General features: G+C 36.8%; 1 protein-coding gene across 1 annotated transcript in view; it reads left to right on the forward strand.

The window, feature by feature from the left end:
• LRP1B (LDL receptor related protein 1B) overlaps window positions 1–21,032 on the forward strand; it is a 1,835,261-nt gene that overhangs the window by 1,412,895 nt on the left and 401,334 nt on the right. The window contains exons 42-43 of the mRNA XM_055574440.1: window positions 12,988–13,177; window positions 20,757–20,961. Of these exons, the coding sequence (XP_055430415.1) occupies window positions 12,988–13,177; window positions 20,757–20,961 (395 nt within the window). The remainder of the gene's footprint in view (window positions 1–12,987; window positions 13,178–20,756; window positions 20,962–21,032) is intronic.

Raw genomic sequence — 21,032 nt, forward strand, 5'->3', positions numbered from 1 at the left:
ATTAACCTTTGAAATGATAGTAAAGTGTCTTTGTTAAAGGTAGATTAAAAAAAAAAAAGTCTTCCAAAGAGTTTGCTATATTTTGGTGGGGAGAGGTATATTTTTAAGGAGGTAAAGAGAACAAAAGAGATGCGTGTATAGATTTATTCTTCTTTGAAATCCTTGGAATGTGTTGGATATCCCTTGCTAGATGGGGGAGGACCTGAAGTTAACAGATCCACATTCATGAAAGGTAGCTTTATTGCAATACTTTGGACAAAAGAAGAGTCAAATTCAGATTGTCAGGTGATGTAGTTTTACAGACATGTTTGTTGCAGGAAGAGGGACTTCTTCCAGGGCCCGAGAGTGGGCTCTTGTCTAACAGTTGGAAATGAATTGCCCAAAGAGACACACTTGCTGACAAAGCAAAATCCTTTACTAGGAAATGGTGCCTGGGTAGAGAGCAGGCAGGTAAGGGGACCTAGGAGGACTGCTCTGCCATGTGGCTCACAGTCTTGGGTTTTATGGTAATGGGTGAGCTTCCAGTTATCCCTAGCCAATCATCTTGCTTGTGCCCATATTTAGTCTGACTCAGTCCTTCCTGGTAGCTTGCATATTTCTCAGCCCAGGTAGGTTGCAGCATGAAGTTTTCTGGGAGGTTGAAAAGTGAAAGTATTAGTCGCTCAACTGTGTCCAATAAGACCCCATGGACTGTAGCCCACCAGGCTCCTCTGTCCATGGAATTCTCCAGGCAAGAATATTGGAGTGAGTAGTCATTCCCTTCCCCAGGTTATCTTCCCAACAAACGGATCAAACCTGGGTCTCTTGTATTGCAGGCAGATTCTTTACTACCTGAGCCACCAGATCTGGAAAGTTGGCAGATTATATGGACTGGCATCTCCTCCCTCCTTTTGACCCCTACTGAATTCTTCTGAATGGCAGTAGCTTGTTAGTTCAGAGTTCTTTATCAGGACCTCTTGATGTAAGATAACTCATTCAAGCAGTCATTATGTCTGGACAGGGCAGGTGGTTTTGGTCAGTGGTTCTCTGAACATGTTCATTCACTGGGACTCACATCATTAGCAGCTACACAGATTGACATCTGCTTTTTCCATTATGTGTCTAGCTACTCTGTATATAATAGAACTATTGATTTTGGTTTGTTTATTTATTGCCTGTCATCTTACTGAACTCTTAATAACCCTCAGCAGATTCTGTTTTTCAGGTGTTTAATTACAAAAAAAAAAAAACTTTCCAGTAGAACTATTTGTTTAAATTTTTAGACTATAATATTGTTTAAATTTTTAGACTATAATGTAGATATTTAATTTGCTTAGCTTTTAGTAAATTTGGCTGGTAAAAAAAAAATTGAGCATTTTAACAGTTAAAGAATTTAAGGACACAAAAATTTACCTCATAGTCTACAGGTAAAAGCTATTTCTGCAATTAAGGTTGATCAGGGTTAACATGCCACATATTTGGCAGCCTGTACTGAGCCAATCTGAATGGATATTGGTTTGTTCAGGTCATGCATTGGCTGGTATCCTTTATTGGTACACGTCAGTCCTGGTGTATAATTTATTAATGGCCTTAAATAACCTGAGGAGATTTTTTTTTTTAAAAACCTATATCTAAAAGATATTTTAGACAATAATTTTATTGCTTTAATAATTAATATATTTTAATTTATACAAATCAATGTAAAATAAAAACTGAAAATGACTGTCTCCAAACTTAGAGGGGTTGCAAATCTAATTTATAATCTGCAGTATGCATAGAGCTCTATGGCAATCCATTCATCAGTACACTAATTAGAAAAGGAAAAATTATCCATGTAGTTAAACATTTGTATCCATCAACTAGTTGACATTGGGCTGTTTCTGTCTTTGGCTATTATGAACAAAGCTGCAGTGAATATTTGTGTGTATGTAGATATATATTTTCATTTCTGTTGGATAGACCAGGCAGTGGAATTTCTAGGTTATGTGATAACTATATGTTTAAAATTTTGAAAACTGCCAAACTGTTTTCCAAAGCAGCTCTGCTATATTGTGGTCTTACCTGCAATGCATGAGGGTTCCAACTTCTTTACTTCTTTGTTAAAACTTATCTTTTTTTATTATCACCATCATAGTGGGTCTAAGTATAGTTTTGATTTGTATTTCTCTGATGGCTAATAGTATTGAGTATTTTTCTGTCCTTATCAGTCATTTGTATACCTTCATTGGAGAAATATCTATTCAAATTATTTCCTCATTTTTTTTTCCACTGAGTTGTTAACTTATCATTGAATTCTGAGAATTCTTCATAATTCTGGACATAAGTCCACTATCACATAAATAATTTTGAAGTAATTTCTCCCATGTTGGGGGCTCAGTTGTGTCCGACTCTTTGCGACCTCAGAAACTGCAGCACTCCAGGCCTCCCTGTCCATCACCAATTCCTAGAGCTTGCTCAAACTCATGTCCATCGAGTGCGTGATGCCAAACAACCATCTCATCCTCTCTCGTCCTCTTCTCCTGCCTTCAGTCTTTCCCAGCATCAGGGTCTTTTCCAGTGAGTCAGTTTTTTGCATCATGTGGCCAAAGTATTGGAGTTTCAGCTTCAACATCATTCCTTCCAATGTGTATTCAGGACTGATTTCCTTTAGGATTGAATGCTTTGATCTCCTTGCAGTCCAAGAGATTCTCTCAGGAGTCTTCTCCAACACCCCAGTTCAAAAGTATCAATTCTTCAGCCGTCAGCTTTCTTTACAGTCCAACTCTCACATCCATGCATGACTACTGGAAAAATCATAGCTTTGACTAGATGACTTTTGTTCGCAAGGTAATATCTCTGCTTTTTAATATGCTGTCTAGGTTGGTCATAAATTTTCTTCCAAAGAGTGTCTTTTAATTTCATGACTGAAGTCACCATCTGCAGTGATTTTGAGCCCAAGAAAATAGTCTGTCACTCTTTCCATTGTTTCTCCATCTATTTGCCATGAAGTGATGGGACCAAATCCCATGATCTTAGTTTTCTGAATGTTGAGTTTTAAGCCAACTTTTTCACTCTCCTCTTTCACTTTCATCAAGAGGCTCCTCTGTTCCTCTTCACTTTCTGCCATAAGGGTGGTGTCATCTGCATACCTGAGGTTATTGAAAATTTTCCTGTCAATCTTCATTCCAGCTTGAGCTTCATGTGGCCTGGCATCTCTCATGATGCATTCTACATATAATTAAATAAGCAGGGTGACAGTAGATAGCCTTGATGTACTAATTTCCCAATTTGGAACCAGTCTTTTGTTCCCTGTCCCATTCTAACTGTTGCTTCTTGACCTGCATACAGATGTTTCAGGAGGCACATAAGGTGGTCTGGTATTCCCAGCTCCTTAAGAATTTTCCATTTTGTTGTGATCCACACAACAAAAGGCTTTGGTGTAGGCAATAAAACAGAAGTAGATGTTTTGGGGGTTGGCTTCTTACTTCTTGAAGTTGTCTTTGGAAGTACCCATGTTTTTAAAGTTGATGAAGTCCATCCAACTCATCGATATTTCTTTTGTCATTTGTGCATTTGGTATTATGTCTGAGAAGGCTTTGCCTAACCCACATTTATGCAGATGCACTCTCTTATTTTATTCTAAGAATTCTGTAGTTTACTTTCCCTATTTAGGTCTAAGATAAAACATTTTGAATTGGTGTGAGGACATTACTTTTCTGCATGTGGATATATAATCATTGTAAACCATTTATTGATAATATTTTTTTTCCTCATTGAGTTTATCTGGTATCTTTTTCAAAATCAGTTAACCAGAAATTAAGGTTTTATTTCTGGGCTATTGATTCTATTTCATTGATTTATATGCCTACACTGTCTTGCTTATTGTAACTTTGTAGCAAATTTAAATTTAGAAATTTGACTCCTCTAACTTTGCTTTTCTTTTTCAAGATTCTTTTGGCTATTTTAGGCCCCTTGGATTTTCACATGCACATTAGGATCAGTTTGTTGATTTCTGGGAAAGAGCCACCTGGGATTTTAATAGGAATTAACACTGAGTCTGTAGATCTATTTGGACACTATTGTCGTCTTATCAATATTAAGTCTTCCAATCATTAACATGAGTTGCTTTTCCATCTTTTTTTATTTTAATTTCTTTCAATGATGTTTTTTAGTTTTTCATGTACAAGTTTTAAGATTATAAACTTTTGCTAAAATTATTTCTAAGTTAATCTTCCTGTCATAGTTTCTATTTTTTTAAATGCTATCATAAATGAAATTGCCTTCTGAATTTTAGTTTTTGATTATTTTATTGCTACTATATAGAAAATGCAACTGATATTTTAGTTTGTACCCTGCAACCTGGTTGAATGTTTTTTTATAATTCTATTAGTTTTTAGTAAATTTCTCAAGGTTTTGTATATGTAAGAATATATCATCTGAAAATTGAGATGGCTTTACTTGTTTTCCAATCTGGATGATCTCCCTCTCTTTCTATGTTTTTGTTTTTGTTTTTTATTTTAATTAAAATAATTTTCCTAACTAGCCTGAGTGAATTTTCAATACAGTGCTGAATAGAGGGGCAAGAATAGACCATCTTATCTTGCTCCTAGTATTAGAGGGTAAACTTTCATTTTATTTTATTTATTATTTTTTAATATAAATTTATTTATTTTAATTGGAGGTTAATTACTTAACAATATTGTATTGGTTCTGCCATACATCAACATGAATCCACCACAGGTATACACGTGCTCCCCATCCTGAACCCACCTCCCTCCCCATACCATCCCTCTGGGTCATCTCAGTGCACCAGCTCAAAGAAGCATCCTGTATCCTGCATTAAACCTGGACTGGCAATTCATTTCTTATATGATATTATACATGTTTCAATGTCATTCTCCCAAATCATCCCACCCTCTCCCTCTCCCACAGAGTCCAAAAGACTGTTTGATACATCTGTGTCTCTTCTGCTGTCTTGCATACAGGGTTATCATTACCATCTTTCTAAATTCCATATATATGCATTAGTATACTGTATTGGTATTTTACTTTCTGGCTTACTTCACTCTGTATAATAGAAAGGTATAGCCTTGTTGTATTCTGTTTTGTTTTTGTTTTGTTTTTTCAATAGATTGATTTTTTTATCAGTTTGAGGAAATATCCCTAGTCTGCTGAATATTTTAATGATGAAATTGTTTTGGATTTTTTTCAAATAAAACTGTAACTCAGCCATATCAAATAAATGACTTATTATAATAAGGGAAACAATACATCTGAAGAGTTGTAGGTTGTCTCACTCCTGTCCCAAAAGACAAAGAAAGGTAGTTATAAGAGGATTTTTAGGAATGTATAGAGTTTATGCAAAATTTAATAATGCTTTGTTAGGCTTAAAGTAAAACACATGTATACTCTGTTTAGAGTTCAATATCAGATCTGAATTGTGAACTGGACCCAGAATCCTGCTTCTCTGGAAACTACATAGTTAAGGCAGACATGAAATGTTGTGTATAGAAGCTTTTTATCTGAAGCTCTGTACCTAGGTTGGAAATCAAGCCTGCTTTTCTGTATCTGTAGATGCTCCAGACAAGACTGAGAAGTTTCATACTACTAAAGTGATTTCCACCAACAAACTTTCTGCTATTCTTTGGCTTTAGAAAATAAGTCAGACAAAAAGAGAATGCTATTCTTTCAACAAGGGAGGCCTTTACAGTACGGCCTTGGGATAAATATTTTTCCTGTTACTTTGTGACAGGATTTATCTGTGAACGTTATTCCAGCCAGATGACTAGCAATGTTTTGTCCACATGGCTCCCTCCCGAGACATACATCACTGCCTTTCCCATTTAGACTCTTATCCTGACTTCACAATACAGTACAGGAGAGAGGAGCTCTTGTCTCTTCTTTAATGGTGATGAGATGGAGATGTGTTCTCTATGAAGTCCTTGACCAGCTGCCAAAATAGCACTATAATTGTTATTTTCTTAATTATGCCTATTCTATATCTTTGAGTCTCAACTCTGTATTCTACATCCTTAAAGTAACTCTATATTGATTTACTCTGTTCAATATTTCAGGAATGGTTGATTGAATAGATAGACATTTTGCTTTAGGTTTCAAACTACATAATTATCTGCCAATGAATGATGCAAAGTACTTATTTTACCAATTCAACTGATTCAGGAACTTTAGCTTCATACACACACACACACACACACACACACAACACATACATGTAACAGATGATACCCACATTGTATTCATTTCAGTTCAGTTCAGCTGTCAGTCATGTACGATGTTTGAAACCCCATGGACTGCAGCATGCCAGGTTTCCCTGTCCATCACCAACTCCCGGACCTTACTCAAACTCGTGTCCATCGAGTTGGTGATGCCATCCGTCTATCTCATCCTCTGTCGTCCTCTTCTCCTCTTGCCTTCAATCTTTCCCAGCATCAGGGTCCTTTCCAATGAGTCAGTTCTTTGCATCAGAAGGCCAAAGTATTGGAGTTCCAGCTTCAGCATCAGTCCTTCCAATGAATATTCAGGACTAATTACCTTTAGGAAGGACTGGTTGGATCTCCTTCCTGTCCAAGATACTCCCAAGAGTATTCTCTAACACCACAGTTCAAGATCATCAATCCTTCTGTGCTCAGTTTTCTTTATAGTCCAACTCTCACATCCATGCATGACTACTGGAAAACCCATAGCTTTGATTAGATGGACCTTTTTGGCAAAGTAATGCCTCTGCTTTTTAATATTTGTCTAGTTTGGTCATAACTTTTTTAAAATTTAAATGTATTTATTTTAATTGGAGGCTAATTACTTTACATTATTGTATTGGTTTTGCCATACATCAACATGAATCCACCACAGGTATACACGTGTTCCCCATCCTGAACCCCCCTCTGACCTCCCTCCTTGTACCATCCCTCTGGCTCATCCCAGTGCACCAGCCCCAAGCATTCTGTATCCTGCATTGAATTTGGACTGGCGATTCATTTCTTATATGATATTATACATGTTTCAATGTCATTCTCCCAAATCATCCCACCCTCTCCCTCTCCCACAGAATCCAAAAGACTGTTCTATACATCTGTGTCTCTTTTGCTGTCTCGCATACAGGGTTATCATTACCATCTTTCTAAATTCCATATATATGCATTAGTATACTGTATTGGTATTTTACTTTCTGGCTTACTTCACTCTGTATAATAGGCTCCAGTTTCATCCACCTCATTAGAACTGATTCAAATGTATTCTTTTTAATGGCTGAGTAATGCTCCATTGTGTATATGTACCACAGCTTTCTTATCCATTCATCTGCTGATAGGCATCTAGGTTGCTTCCATGTCCTGGCTATTATAAACAGTGCTGCGATGAACATTGGGGTACACGTGTCTCTTTCAATTCTGGTTTCCTCAGTGTGTATGCCCAGTAGTGGGATTGCTGGGTCATAAGGCAGTTCTATTTCCAGTTTTTTAAGGAATCTCCACACTGTTCTCCATAGTGGCTGCACTAGTTTGCATTCCCACCAACAGTGTAAGGGGGTTCCCTTTTCTCCTCTCCAGCATTTATTGCTTGTAGACTTTTGGATTGCAGCCATTCTGACTAACATGAAATGGTACCTCAGAGTGGTTTTGATTTGCATTTCTTTAAAATAATAGCAAATGAAGCAACTGACAAAAATATAACTAATAACTAAACAAAAATATAACAACAACTAATCTCAAAAATATACAAGCAACTCCTGCAGCTCAATTCCAGAAAAATAAACGACCCAATCAAAAAATGGGCCAAAGAACTAAATAGACATTTCTCCAAAGAAGACATACAGATGGCTAACAAACACATGAAAAGATGCTCAACATCACTCATTATCAGAGAAATGCAAATCAAAACCACAATGGTCATAACTTTTGTTCCAAGGAGCAAATGTCATTTAATTTCATGGCTGCTCTTACCATCTCCAGTAGTTTTGGAGCCCAAGAAGATAAAGTCTGTCACTCTTTCCATTGTTTCCCCATCCGTTTGCCATGAAGTGATGGGACCAGATGCCATGATCTTCATTTTCTGAATGTTGAGCTTTAAGCCAACTTTTTCACTCGCCTCTTTCACTTTCATCAAGAGACTCTTTAGTTCTTCTTCACTTACTGCCATAAGAGTGGTGTCATCTGCACATCTGAGGTTATTGATATTTCTCCCTGCAGTCTTGATTCCAGTTTGTGCTTCATCTAGCACAGCGTTTCTCATGATATACTCTGCATATAAGTTAAATAAGCAGAGTGACAATATACAGCCTTAATGTACTCCTTTCCCTATTTGGAACCAGTCTATTGTTCCATGTCCAGTTCTAACTGTTGCTTCTTGACCTGCATACGATTTCTCAGGAGGCAGGTCAGGTGGTCTGGTATTCCCATCTTTTTAAGAATTTCCCACAATTTGTTATGATCCACACAGTCAAAGGCTTTGGCATAGTCAATAAAGCAGAAGTAGATGATTTTCTTGAACTCTCTTGCTTTTTGATGATTCACTGGATGTTGGCAATTTGATCTCTGGTTCCTCTGCCTTTTCTAAATCCAGCTTGAACATCTTGAAGTTCATGGTTCACATACTGTTGAAGCCTAGCTTGGAGAATTTTGAGCATTATTTTGTTAGGATGTAAGATGAGAGCAATTGTACAGTAGATTAAGCATTTTTTGGCATTGCCTTTCTTTGTGACTGGAATGAAAACTGATCTTTTCCAGTCCTGTGGCCATGGAGGGAGTTCTCCAAATATACTGGCATGTTAAGTACAGCACTTTCACAGCATCATCTTTTAGGATTTGAAGTAGCTGAACTGGAAATCCATCACCTCCACTAGCTTTGTTCGTAAAGATGCTTCTTAAGGCCCACTTGACTACACATTCCAGGATGTCTGGCTCTAGCTGAGTGATCACACCATTGTAATTATCTGGGTTCTGAAGATCTTTTTGTACAGTTCTTCTGTGTATTCTTGCCACCTCTTCTGAATATCTTCTGCTTCTGTTAGGTCCATACCATTTCTGTCCTTTACTGTGCCCATCTTTGCATGAAATTTTCCCTTGGAATATAATTTTCTTGAAGAGATCTGTAGTCTTTCCCATTCTATTGTTTTCCCCTATTTCTTTACATTGTTCACAGAGGAAGGCTTTCTTATCTCTCCTTGCTATTCTTTGGAACTCTGCATTCAAATGTGTATATCTTTCCTTTTCTCCTTTGCCTTTTGCTTCTCTTCTTTTTCACAGCTATTTGTAAGGCCTCCTTAGAGAACCATTTTGCCTCTTTGCATTTCTTTTTTGGGGGGTGGTCTTGATCACTGCCTTCGTACAATGTCACGAACCTCCTTCCATAGTTCTTTAGGCACTCTGTCTATCAGATCTAATCACTTGAATCTATTTGTCACTTCCACTGTATAATTATAAGGGACTTGATTTAGGTCATACCTGACTGGTCTGATGGTCTTTCCAATAGACATTAACATCTTTTATGTTATCTCAAGTAAAATATTTTCATGATTTTCAATTTAATATTCTCATGGATAATATACATATATGCTGCTGCTGCTGCTAAGTCACTTCAGTCGTGTCCGACTCTGTGCGACCCCATAGACTGCAGCCCACCAGGCTCCCCCGTCCCTGGGATTCTCCAGGCAAGAACACTGGAGTGGGTTGCCATTTCCTCCTCCAATGCATGAAAGTGAAAAGTGAAAGTGAAGTCACTCAGTCATGTCTGACTCAGCGACCCCATGGACTGCAGGCTACCAGGCTCCTCTGTCCATGGGATTTTCCAGGCAAGAGTACTGGAGTGGGGTGCCATTGCCTTCTCCAATATACATATATATATATATATATATATATATATATATATACACACATATACATACTCATGCACACACACACACACACACACATATATAGGGCTTTACCACTGAGTGGTAAAGAATTAGCTTACAATATAGGAGATTTGCAGGAGATGGAGGTTTGATCCCTGGGTTGAGAAGATCCCCTGAGGAAGGAAATTGCGACCTACTCCAGTATTCTTGGCTAGAAATCCCCATGGACAGAGAAACCGGGCAGGCTACAGTCCATGGGGTTGCAAAGAGTCAGACATGATGGAGGAACAAACAACAACAATACATTTTCAGATGTTTTCCCTTATGGGTTATTATAAAATATTGAATATAGCTCCCTGTTCTATATAGTAGGTCTTTGTAGGTTTTCTAATTGATATATAGTGGTGTGTGGTTTATGTCTTTATTTGACTACTTACTAATGACAAATATAATTTTTGTAGGGAGTCAAATATTTTTCTAAGTAATAAATATTTTAAAGTGTGGCACCAGATATGATTAAGTGTACTGTCAAGTTGTCATATATTGCAAACAATAAAACAAAAGATATTGTACCTGGACAGTGAGATATATTACACACTCTAGTAACCCTGGAACTATATCAGCCATAGAAATGAACATCTGCTTCATCTCAATGGTAATACCAAGTGGTTTCCTCCTAATTTGGCAAGAAAAAGTGTCCATGAAGAAGATCCATCAAAGTCAGTAGAAGGGAAAGATAGAGAATGAGGATGGATTAATGATTCTGATTTGCTTGGATTTTTTTTTTTTCAAAGCTATGCCACTCCTCATTCTATTTGCAGGTGATAGAGTGGAATGTTGCTTGTAATACTAATAGAGTTAGCTTCATTTCTGAAGTGATATGAAAGTACTAAAAATACAGTGGAATAGATGGTGTATTAATTAATAATCAAAATACTGTTAAACATTATCAACCTCCCACCTATTCACCTCAAATAGGAATACATATCATTCATATAAGCAAAGCTTAACAGATGTTATTATGATTGTGTTTTACAATTTTTCTTCCATCATCTTTGACCTAGGTTTCCATACTAATCATCCACATTAATTTCTTATAAGTGGTTTTGTTGACTGTGTGATAGGTTATTCATGGTAAATTACTGCTGATACAATTCACCCAGAGTCAGACAAGTTGAAACTAATGAATCATTTGTTTGGTTCCAGCTTGAGGTACACTGAGGATAAGCGATAGCTGCTATAAATCCATCTCTAAATAGTGCTGCTGACAGATACAGGCTATGGAAGCACACACATCTGTGATAAAAATCTTGCTTCAATACTTTTAGTTCTGTGAACATAGATTTCTGTTTTCTTCTTAGGGGAAGAATAACAATAAAACTAACATCACAGGGTAGATTTACACATAAAGGGATATATGCAAAACAATTACACAATTCCTAACTGGAAGACAGTGCCCCATAAGTGGCAGAAATTAATTATATTATTAGTGGATTTTTTGTTTCATGTAGGAAAAGAATCAAAGAACAAAATTTTAATGGCATTACGAAATCTAGTTCGAAAGGCTTTAATATTTTTTTCTCTCCCTCTAAATCCTTTTGACCATCAAAGTAAACATTTACCCATCTCAAATCTAAAAACAGCCCTTTTCATCCATATATTCTCAGAAAAGCCAAATAATTCTCTTCAGATTCCTTAAGATAAAAGCTATAAAAAGACTCTGCCTTTGATAATGTTAATTTCTTAGCATGACTACCAAAGTTAAATGTGTATGTATTCTCTCTTAAATATGCTAAGAATACTAACTCTGAGAAAAACAATAATGAAAAACTTAATAATTTGGTTATACTTAAAGGTATTTTCAGAGAAGGCAATGGCAACCCACTCCAGTACTCTTGTCTGGAAAATCCCGTGGGCGGAGGAGACTGGTAGGCTGCAGTCCTTGGGTCGCGATGAGTCGGACATGACTGAGCGACTTTACTTTCACTTTTAATTTTCATGCATTGGAGAAGGAAATGGCAACCCAGTCCAGTGTTCTTGCCTGGAGAATCCCAGGGATGAGGGAGCCTTGTGGGCTGCCGTCTATGGGGTCGCACAGAGTCGGACACGACTGAAGCGACTTAGCAGCAGCAGCAAAGGTATATTCAAACACTTCTATGAAAAGTAAAACAACCGCCCTACATTATCCTGTGATTAGGAAAGCAATTTTAAAAGATAATTACTCTTGTTTCTCATATTGTCACGTTTAAGTATTAGACTATGTGTACTATCATTTATCTTTTTCTGCCTATATGAAAGCATGCTTTAGCTGGCAATTAATTTTATTTTCTTTGGTTTTTACATCACATTAGTTGAATAGGATAAAAAAATATATTGCATTAACTTACTAAACATTCTCTACCACTGCTTGATAATCACAAGTATAGAATTGGATTTTGTTTTTTTGATACTTCATTGTAGCTTTTGATGTTGTTTTTCCTTGATGTCTCCAAATATAGTATCAAGAGAAAACTCATTATTATTGCATGTAAATAGTATCTCTGACATATGATTTTCAAAAGCATCATTAAATTGTTGCAAAAAATTGATTATTAAGACATGAAAATAAAAGACAGCCACCAGTTTCCTAAATAAAAGACAATTACTTAATTAAGGTTTTATTTTTTGATGAGGGTATTCAATCTTTAACTTCATGTTTTTGTATAAACTTCTCTATGAGCAGTTCATAACTTAGATTTACTGTGTGTAATCAGCTGTCATTGTAGGCATCATGATTATTATATCTTTATTTTGGAGCATTTGTGAAGAAATGACTGATAAGATAACACAGATATAGTTTATATTTTGCTTCCCAGGTGATGCGAGTGGTAAAGAACCTGCCTGCCATTGCAGGGGACATAAGAGGAGTAGATTCAATCCCTGGGTCGGGAAGATCCCCTGGAGGAGGGCACAGAAACCCGCTCCAGTTTTCTTGCCTGGAGAATCCCATAGACAGAGGAGCCTGGAGGGCTATGGTCCATGGGTTCACAAAGAGTCAGACATGACTGAAGCCACTTAGCACACACACAACACACACACACAGACACGCATGCGCGCATAGTGTATATTGTACATGCTTTTTTCTGTTCAGAAGCCAAAATTTTTGCAGATAAAAGTGTAAATTTATTCTTTTCCCCCTTCAGATGTGGGTTCTGTTGAGGGCCTTGCCTATCACAGAGCCTGGGACACCCTGTACTGGACCAGCTCCACTACCTCATCCATCACCAGACACACAGTGGACCAGACTCGGCCAGGAGCATTTGACAGGGAAGCGGTCATTGCCATGTCAGAAGATGACCATCCTCATGTGCTAGCCCTCGATGAATGCCAAAAGTAAGAAATTTCTATTTCTTCAATATAAGTCAAAACCTTATAATTAGCTTTAAAAATAAATGTTCCCTCTGAAGTTCTCTTTTCATAATTCATAAAATTATTGTTTATGAGAGCATTGGAAATGTGAATGATTGAAACCTGGACTCTTTAAAGGCTAGGCATCATTTCTATGAGAGGTCAGTAAAAGCAAAATTAAAGGATGAAAGGGAAAATAGAGTCAATACTGTGATAGAATAAGTATATGAAAAAGACATTAATGCATCACTGATTGAAATGATAAATTTGAAAAAGAAAAAAGACTATTAAAAAGCCTTAAAACCTAAAAGGTGTTTCTATAATTCAATTAAGTAATTTTAACAACTAGAGATCATTCCAATTGAAATCAGAGGAAGTAAAAATAAACCTTTGTGTGCAGCTTTATTTTCAACATTAGATACCTGACAATAGTCAAGTGATCTACATTGGTATGATACATTGTGCAAGCATTTATAATACTTATGAAGAATTCATAGCAAGAAAAATTGCTCAGGCTATAATATAAAATGTATAAAAAAAACAAATTATAAAAAAAGTCATGTTTTGGACGATGCTATTAAGAAAGAATTATATGAAAACTGAAGAACAAAGGTTAGGTTAAGTAGAAAACAAATATGTCTATAGAGTTGCACTCTTTTACAATATGATAGGAATATTTGCTAACTACTAGAAAATCTTTTTATTCTTAAATGAAACAAGGGCACAGACATCAATCTGGTTCACTGAGCAGAAATAGAAAACTTATTTCAGGTGTGTTGAATAAAAATGGAAGAATAAAAAACAATGACTGATAAACACTGGCCTTGATCACCTTAGAGATGAAAAGACTATATGAATTACTATCATATAGAACTAGAGATGAGAATTAACTTACTTAGTAAACATACTTAACTTGAAAATTAAAACTCTAAAAGTTGAGAGATGCAGGTGAAAATGGATTAAAGATCTAAACATAAGACCAGAAACTATAAAACTCCTAGAGGAGAACATAGGCAAAACACTCTCTGACATACATCACAGCAGGATCCTCTATGACCCACCTCCCAGAATATTGGAAATAAAAGCAAAAATAAACAAATGGGAGCTAATTAACCTTAAAAGCTTCTGCACAACAAAGGAAACTATTAGCAAGGTGAAAAGACAGCCTTCAGAATGGGAGAAAATAATAGCAAATGAAGCAACTGACAAACAACTAATCTCGAGAATATACAAGCAACTCCTACAGCTCAACTCCAGAAAAATAAATGACCCAATCAAAAAATGGGCCAAAGAACTAAATAGACATTTCTCCAAAGAAGACATACAGATGGCTAGTAAACACATGAAAAGATGCTCAACATCACTCATTATCAGAGAAATGCAAATCAAAACCACTATGAGGTACCATTTCACACCAGTCAGAATGGCTGTGATCCAGAAGTCTACAAGCAATAAATGCTGGAGAGGGTGTGGAGAAAAGGGAACCCTCTTACACTGCTGGTGGGAATGCAAACTAGTGCAGCCACTATGGAGAACAGTGTGGAGATTCCTTAAAAAACTGGAAATAGAACTGCCTTATGATCCAGCAATCCCACTGCTGGGCATACACACTGAGGAAACCAGAATTGAAAGAGACACGTGTACCCCAATGTTCCTCGCAGCACTGGTTATAATAGCCAAGACATGGAAGCAACCTAGATGTCCATCAGCAGATGAATGGATAAGAAAGCTGTGGTACATATACACAATGGAGTATTACTCAGCCATTAAAAAGAATACGTTTGAATCAGTTCTAATGAGGTGGATGAAACTGGAGCCTATTATACAGAGTGAAGTAAGCCAGAAATAAAAACACCAATACAGTATACTAATGCATATATATGGAATTTAGAAAGATGGTAACAATAACCCTGTATACGAGACAGCAAAAGAGACACTGATGTATAGTACAGTCTTATGGACTCTGTGGGAGAGGGAGAGGGTGGGAAAATTTGGGAGAATGGCATTGAAACATGTAGAATATCATGTATGAAACGAGTTGCCAGTCCCAGTTTGATGCACGATACTGGATGCTTGGGGCTGGTGCACTGGGACGACCCAGAGGGATGGAATGGGGAGGGAGGAGGGTTCAGGATGGGGAACACATGTATACCTGTGGTGGATTCATTTTGATATTTGGCAAAACCAATACAATATTGTAAAGTTTAAAAATAAAATAAAATTAAAAAAAAAAAAAGAGAGATGCAGATGAAAACGAGGTTGCCTGCTTACATAGGTTTGGTTACTTAGCTGAGATGGACACAGGCCTTCAGATATGTAGGCAGAGCTGGTTCTGCTTTTACCACTGCCATATCACTATACAGTTGGTTGTTGAGTCAGCTACATTGATCCTAAGAGTCTACCCGAAGAATCTTAGGACAATAATAATTACCCTAAAGTTTATCAAAGGAATCTATAAGACAATTTTCAAACAAACATGAGGGAGGTCACTGATGATATTATATATGATTAACTTTAAGTGATAAATGCTTTACCCTATAATTACTTCTTACAGAGGCTAAAATTATACTTTCCTCTTGTATTAGATAAAGTGAAAATTATAATTAAACACACCAAAATATTTTAATTGGAAAATTATATGTAATTAATGTTTAAAGTATAAAAATATTTTATCATTAAGTATATTAATAACATCTATGAGTCACTTTTATATGTCTGTTGATTAACAGAAATCTTAAAATCAAATCAATTTCTAGATGAAGGACTACTTGAGTTCAAAACGATTCAATAACTATAGTACTCAAGCTCTCTGGCCTCTTTTTTCTCATCTTTGAAATGAAAGATGAAATTAAAGGAGTAATAATTCCTTGGAAATTCTATAATTCTAAAGCTCACAATCTGTAAAATTATTGAAAATAAATTGTTTGTTTACTATCTCATATTATTTGCATAACTTTTTAACTAATTTTTTTTTTAAAGTCACAGGATATGGTTACAACTATTCCATGATTTAAGAAAGTGGAATGTCCTGTGTTTTTTTTAATAAATTTACTGATTCATAGTACAAACTATTTTCACATTTAAGAGTCACATGACTGAGAAAATGAACAACAGCAACAGCAACAATACTTAGAACACTTTAATGTTCCATAGAATAGATCAAAATGCTTTGAAGCATTTTAATAAAGAGCATAGATGACCCAGTTTTCCTTAATTTGTGGCAGTTATTTTTTAGATTAGATAGAAGAAGTTCAGTTCAGTTCAGTTGCTCAGTTGTGTCCGAATATTTGTGACCCCATGGACTGCAGCATGTCAGGCCTCCCTATCCATCACCAACTCCTGGAGTTTACTCAAACACATGCACATTGAGTCGGTGATACTATCCAACCATTTCATCCTCTGTCGTCCCCTTCTCCTCCTGCCTTCATCTTTCCCAGCATCAGGGCCTTTTCCAATGAGTCAGTTCTTCGCATCAGATGACCAAAGTATTGGAGTTTCAGCTTCAGCACCAGTCCTTCCCATGAATATTCAGGACTGATTTCCTTTAGGATGGAATGGTTGGATCGCCTTGCAGTCCAAGGGACTCTCAAGAGTCTTCTCCAACACCACAGTTCAAAAGCATCAATTTTTAGGCACTCAGCTTTCTCTAAAGTTCAATTCTCACATCCATACATGACTACTGGAAAAACCATAGCCTTGACTAGATGGACCTTTGTTGGCAAAGTAATGTCTCTGCTTTTTAACATGCTATCTAGGTTGAGCATAGCTTTTCTTCCAAGAAGTAAGGGTCTTTTAATTTCATGGCTGCAGTCACCATCTGTGGTGATTTTGGAGCCCCCTAAAATAAAATCTGTCACTGTTTCCACTTTTTCCCCACTGATTTGCCATGAAGTGATGGGACAAGATACCATGATCTTAGTTTTCTGAACTAAGGAATCAGCGAACTAAAATGGACTGGAATAGTGAATTTAACTCAGATGATCATTATAGCTGCTACTGTGGGCAAGAATCCCTTAGAAGAAATGGAGTAGCCATTATAGTCAACAAAAACGTCCAAAATGCACTACTTGGATGCAATCTCAAAAATGACAAAATAATCTCTGTTTGTTTCCAAGGCAAACCATTCAATATCACAGTAATCCAAGTCTATGACCCAACCACTAATGCTGAAGAAGCTGAAGTTGAATGGTTCTATGAAGACCTAAAAGACCTTCTAGAACTAACAGCCAAAAAGATGTCTTGTTCATTATAGAGGACTGGAATGCAAAAAGTAGAAAGTCAAGTATTACCCGGAGTAACAGGCAAATTTGGCCTTGGGGTAAAGAATGAAGCACGGGAAAGGCTAATAGAGTTTTGCCAAGAAAACACACTGGTCATAGCAAATACCCTCTTACAACAACACAAGAGAAGACTCTACACATGACCATTACCAGATAGTCAATACCAAAATCAGATTGATTATATTTGTTGCAGCCAAAGATGCAGAAGCTATATACCGTCAGCAAAAACAAGACTGGGAGCTGACTGTGGCTCAAATCATGATCGCTTTATTGCCAAATTCAGACTTAAATTGAAGAAAGTAGTGAAAACCACTAGACCATTCAGGTATGACCTAAATCATATCCCTTACCATTATACAGTGGAAGTGACAAATAGATTCAAGGGATTAGATCTGATAGACAGAGTCCATGAACAGCTGTCGATGGAGGTCCCTGACATTGAACAGGAGGCAGGGATCAAGACCATCCCAAGAAGAAGAAATGCAAAAAGGCAAAATGGTTGTCTGAGGAGGCCTTACAAATAGCTGTGAAAAGAAGAGAAGTGAAAATAAAAGGGGAAAAAAAAATATACTCATTTGAATGCAGAGTTCCAAAGAATAGCAAGGAGTGGTAAGAAAGCCTCCCTCTGTGATCAATGTAAAGAAATAGAGGAAAACAACAGAATGGAAAGACTAGAGATCTCTTCAAGAAAATTAGAGATACCAAGGGAAAATTTCATGCATGATTGGCACAGTAAAGGACAGAAATGGTATGGACCTAAGAGAAGCAGAAGATATTAAGAAGAGCTTGCAAAAATACACAGAAGAACTATACAAGAAAAGATCTTCATGACCCAGATAATCACAATGGTGTGATCACTCACCTACAGCCAGACATCCTGGAATGTGAAGTCAAGCGGGCCTTAGGAAGCATCACTACGAAGAAAGCTAGTGGAGGTGATGGAATTCCAGTTGAGCTATTCCAAATCCTGAAAGATGATGCTGTGAAAGTGCTGCACTCAACATGCTAGCAAATTTGAGAACTTGGCAGTGGCCACAGGCCTAGAAAAGGTCAGCTTTCATTCCAATCATAAAGAATGGAAATGCCAAAAAATGCCCAAACTATTGCACACTCACACTCATCTCACATGCTTGTAAAGTAATGCTCAAAATTCTCCATGCCAGGCTTCAACAATACATGAACCATGAATTTCCAGATGTTCAAGCTGGATTTAGAAACAGCAGAGGAACCAGAGATCAAATTGCCAACATCTGTTGAATCATCGAAAAAGCAAGAGAGTTCCAGAAAAGCATCTACTTCTGCTTTATTGACTATGCCAAAGCCTTTGACTGTGTGGATCATAACAAATTGTGGGAAATTCTTAAAGAGATGGCAATACCAGACCACCTGACCTGCCTCCTGTGACATCTGTATGCAGGTCAAGAAGCAACAGTTAGAACTGGACATGGAACAACAGATTGGTTCCAAATAGGGAAAGGAGTAGGTCAAGCCCGTATATTGTCACCCTGCTGATTTAAGTTATGTGCAGAGTACATCATGAGAAATGCTAGGCTGAATGAAGCACACGCTGGAATCAAGATTGCCAGGAGAAATATCAGTAACCTCAGATATGCAAATTACACCATCCTTATGGCAGAAAGTGAAGAAGAACTAAAAAGCCTCTTGATGAAAGTGAAAGAGGAGAGTGAAAAAGTTGGCTTAAAACTCAACATTCAGAAAACTAAGAAAGAAGAAAAGTTTTTCTTTTTGTAAAGTTGTGTATTGTCCAATAATAAGTTTTGGCATAATACCCAAAAATTACATGTTGAATAATTAGTTTGGCTGTTACCTTGTCTTTACAGGACTATACATAGGGATGATATATGCTATCTTGTTGTAAATATGAAATATTTTCAAATAGCTTTTCTTTGTAAATATTTATTAAGCATACTTTGTAAAAATGTAAAGTGGCCTGCCTATAAGTCTCTCTCTTTCCCATCTTCCTTTCTCCCTTCCTCCTTTTCTTTCTGGCTTCTCCCCCACCCTCCCTTCCTTCCTTCCTCCCTTCCTTCCTTCTTTCCTCTCTCTTTCCTTCTCTTCCTGATGCCTTCCATTCTCGCCTGCCTTCCTTCAGTTCAAAAACTGATCTTCTAATAAACTCTTAGGTATAGTCTTAAAGGGAGAGAAAGAAGAGCTGGTTAGATAAAATAGGCCTTGGAGATTAGCACCCTACAGCCTCTCTGCTCTTCCGGTAACCTTTAAGTGCTAACAGAATCCTTGGCCTTCCTCAGAGAATAGTTTGACAAATACTGATTTAAAATATTCTGTTAAGACTGTAAGTAACAGATCTTACATTTAAGGATTGAGAGTAACCCCTGTAATTCTAGTAACAGCATTATAATATACAGAAAAATCACCCTGACAGAGGAGGGAGAAAAAAGACATTAAAGAAATACAGAAGTTTACTAATTGTGTCTTTCTAAAACATATACAGAGAGGAATCCAGAATTAAAAAAAAAAAAAAAAACCTAGGGCTACCCTGGTGGCTCAGTGGTAAAGAATCTACCTGCCAATGCAGGAGACACAGGTTCAATCCCTGGTCTGGGATTTCTATAAAGCAACCAAGCCTGTGTGCCACAACTACTGAGCCAGTGCTTCAGAGCCTGAGCCACAGCTATTGAGCCCATGTGGTGAAGCATGGAGGCCCAGGTTCTCTAAAGTCAGTTTCCATAACCAGACAAGCCACCAAAGTAAGAAGCCCATGCAATACAACTAGAGAGTACCCCTACTCACCACAACTAGAGAAAAAGGCTGTGCAGCAACGAAGACCCAGCCCAGCCATTATATAAATATTAAAAAAAGAAAATCTAGAAAGAGAGAAAGATTTTTACTTTTACCAACTGAAGAAGAGAAATATTGCTAGGTTAAGAATGATATTCAAAATTATAACACAGGATTTCCTGAAACATGATAATAATAAATCAGAGTATATTTGCAGTTCATAGGAAATTTAAGATAACTATTTTTGATTAAATCTTTACTGTGTATCAAACTGATTCAATTGAATTAAATTGCTATTTGAGAGATAATTATTTTTCAGAAATAGTTTCCAGGTCATTTAAGAAACTGGAAAAATATGCATATATAATATACATATCTCTCCTTATTATTAGATTTCCTCAAGGGTCAGAAACTATGAGACAATTTTGCTTTATTTGAAATAGTTTGACATTGCCATGTTTCTTCTAATATTGTTAACTATTGATAAAAAATTTAACTATTATCACAATTTTCATTTTAATTAGTTTAATGTTTTGGACCAACTGGAATGAACAGCATCCAAGTATCATGAGATCAACTCTTACTGGGAAAAATGCTCAAGTGGTGGTCAGTACAGACATACTCACTCCAAATGGACTCACCATTGATCACCGTGCAGAGAAGCTGTATTTCTCAGACGGCAGCCTAGGAAAAATTGAAAGATGTGAATATGATGGATCCCAGAGACATGTAAGTTAACTGAGAATTTCCTGATTATAGATTTGAAAAATGATACATCTGAAATATATGTGCTTTATACT

The sequence above is a fragment of the Bubalus kerabau genome, chromosome 3 (genome assembly GCF_029407905.1).
Source record: "Bubalus kerabau isolate K-KA32 ecotype Philippines breed swamp buffalo chromosome 3, PCC_UOA_SB_1v2, whole genome shotgun sequence".
Taxonomy (NCBI): Eukaryota; Metazoa; Chordata; class Mammalia; order Artiodactyla; family Bovidae; genus Bubalus; species Bubalus kerabau.